Source organism: Tupaia chinensis, unplaced genomic scaffold (assembly GCF_000334495.1).
Source record: "Tupaia chinensis unplaced genomic scaffold, TupChi_1.0 Scaffold145749_1, whole genome shotgun sequence".
NCBI lineage: Eukaryota > Metazoa > Chordata > Mammalia > Scandentia > Tupaiidae > Tupaia > Tupaia belangeri.
In genome coordinates, this window is record NW_006205607.1 from 1 (window position 1) to 2903 (window position 2903).

Below are 2903 nucleotides of genomic sequence, written 5' to 3' on the forward strand. Positions count from 1 at the left end.
AGGATTTTGGGCACACATGCACACGCACCAGAGTGTTTTCCAAGCCACTGGATGCAGGATTTGAACTACACAGTTGACCATGAGGGATCAGCCACCTTAACCACCATCCTACTGGATGACGCTTTTTTCTAGATTTTACTGTTGATTTGTGACACTTTATCTGCTTTAGTGTATACATATAGTTCTATAAATATTGTTTTCTAAGCATTGCTTTCACTGCATCCCACAATTTTTGAAATGTATTTTCACTTTTCATATAGTTAAATAGATATATTTTTCCCTTTAAGACAGCCTTTTGACACATGGATTACTTAGATATTGTTTAGTTTCTGAGTGTTTGGAATAGGATTGATTATCTTTATGTTGTCAGTTTCTCTGTGTCCAGAAAACACAGTCAGTAGAGTTTAAATTCCGAAATGTTTTTGAGGTCCATTTCTGCCTTAACATGTGATATATCTTGGTAAAGGTTTTATGGAAACTTTAAAAGAATGTATTCTGCTCGTTTGGTGAAGTGCTGTGTGTCTGCTGACAGGCCATGTGTGATAGAGGGGAGAGTTATAAAGTTCCGGGGTTATTGGTATATCACTGGCCTAGTAAATTGAACAACCCTGGAATGCCTACCTTGAATCTATCAACTATGTGAGATAACAAGTCAGAGAAAAATAAAGCAATTTAGATTAGATTTCCTGACACCACTGCAGAAAGTGTCTTCATTGAAGTACTTATGATGTGTATGATTTTTTTTTGGGTTTTTGCCCTCAGGCATGTGCACTCGCCAGAAAGAGAGAGAGAGACAGTGAGAGGGAAAGTAAGAAATGACCCCCGGGGGGATGGCCATGCTGCAATTCTTTCTCCTCCATTTTCTTCCTGGGATCTTGGGCACATATGCACAATGCATCCAGTGTGATTTTCAAACCACCAGGTCCAGGACTCAAACCACGGCTGGCCATATGGGAGCCCAGCGACATAACCACTACGCCATTTTCTGATAACAACATTTACGATTTTTTTGTTTTTCCTTTTTTTAAAAAATTTACCAGAAGGCACATGCACTTGCCAGTGTGGGACAGAGAATAAGACAGGTAAAGAGAGAAAGCAAGTTCCAAAGAGGCGTGCTCACTCCACAATCACTTATCCATTTCAACTTCCTTTAAAAAATTTGGGCACATGTACAAATACAGCTGGTGTAGTTTTCATGCCACCAGGTCTAGGACTCAAACCAACAGACAGCCATGTGGGGTCCAGCTGATTTAACCACCAGACCACAGGTTGGCCTGTCATGCATTTTAATAATGTGTAATGTCACACCTCAGGTCTCAAATATGATAAGATGAATAAGTTCTTTATCTCAGGGAGTAACGTTACCATCCAGGGACCAAACAGAACAGACATGACCATCAGCTTACTAAATTCCTAGAGCATCACCAGCTTTGCACAAAAAGTACTTAAAATAATGTATGCATAAAATGAAGTTTGAATTTACTTGAAAATAACAGTTGTGTCAGACTGGACACATTGTGTTCAAATAGCTTTTAATTTCAAATAAATTTCCAATATTATATTGATTTACCATTATATTTATACAGTGCTTTAGGCAAGAAATGAAAAATAAGTTTTGTCTTTTCTACCTTGTTACTCAATGCTTTTGTCAACTTTGTTTCAATTGCTATGGTTTTGTTCCCGTTTTTAGGCATTGCCTTTTAAAACTTTTCATTTTAATTTTAGCTTTTTAATTGACAAGTCAAAGTTGTATCCATTTGCGGTGTTCAGCATGATGGACTGATACATGCACCCACTGTGCAAGGGCTAAATCAAGCTCTTTAACATACACCTGACATACTTACATACATAAATGAAAACCATTTTCATATTGTGAGGGAATTCCCTATGTCTTGTTTGTATTTTTTTTGTCATATGAACCAGTAATTTATCACTCCATGTTTATTTGAGAAAAATTTAATAATGTGGCATGTGGTGACTTTAGATGCACAGGTGGCAGGAACAGTTGAGCACAAAGGGGACCAGCAAAGAGTGAAGATGAGGTTTGAAAATTAACAGTGGAACTTCCAGGCCAAGGGCAGGGACTGAGGAAGGCATTAGGAAGAAAATTTTCTGCAAGGTCACTAAACCAGGGACAAACCAGATCCTGAGAACCCACTCTCTATGTGAAAGAACAAGAAAAGCAGGAAATCTTTCCCTTCTCTAAAGCTGAGACAGAAGCTTCTTCCTTGAACGTCCTCACCATCACTTCAGCTCAGGAGTCCTGCAAAACAGAGAGTGTGTTTCAGACCTAACTCTACAACAGCGTCTTTTCCCCTCTCTCGGGGCCTGGTGTGGTAACACTGCTGCAGAAGAAACACGCATTTCTTAAGTCTCTCCAATCCTACTTCAGAGCACAGGCCTCTTAGCGAGTGGAGAAAAGAAGATGAACTATAAAAGCCTGTCAGAAATTCTGATCCAAAGCCTTTCCCACTATTTCTGTCTTGTGTCTTTCAGTTGTAGGGGGAACTGAATATGCCTCTAAAAAAGAATTAAAACGCATTACCTGTTGGCTGAAGTCCAGAGTGCCCTGGGAAAGAGATGGAAAGACATATATGTAAAAGATTAAAAAGTAAATGTGTCCCAAATAGAATGTCCCCAGCCCCAGGTCTCCCACCTGAGATCTCTCTAACACACCCACCTCAGCCTGGGCAGAGAGGAGCAGACACGGAAGCACGAGACCTACCAAGGTTCATAGGGCTCTCTGATTACCCTGCTGGCTCTTCTTTAATTGCCCCAGGGTGTCTAACTGAGATCTCTGCACTAGTTAACCTCTCTCCTGTCCCTGCAGGCCATAACCTCTTATACTTTAACATGGTAACATAGACTGTCATTTTTTTGGAATTTCTGGAAATGTCAGATAA

General features: G+C 39.9%; 1 protein-coding gene across 1 annotated transcript in view; it reads right to left on the bottom strand.

Annotated features, from left to right (window-relative positions):
- Positions 1–1613: 1613 nt before the first annotated feature.
- LOC102472997 (DLA class II histocompatibility antigen, DR-1 beta chain-like) overlaps positions 1614–2903 on the bottom strand; it is a gene marked incomplete at its 5' end in the record, with an annotated part of 2611 nt that continues 1321 nt past the window's right edge. The window contains 2 exons of the mRNA XM_014584148.2: positions 1614–2263; positions 2546–2569. Coding sequence (XP_014439634.2) covers positions 2250–2263; positions 2546–2569 — 38 coding nt within the window. The remainder of the gene's footprint in view (positions 2264–2545; positions 2570–2903) is intronic.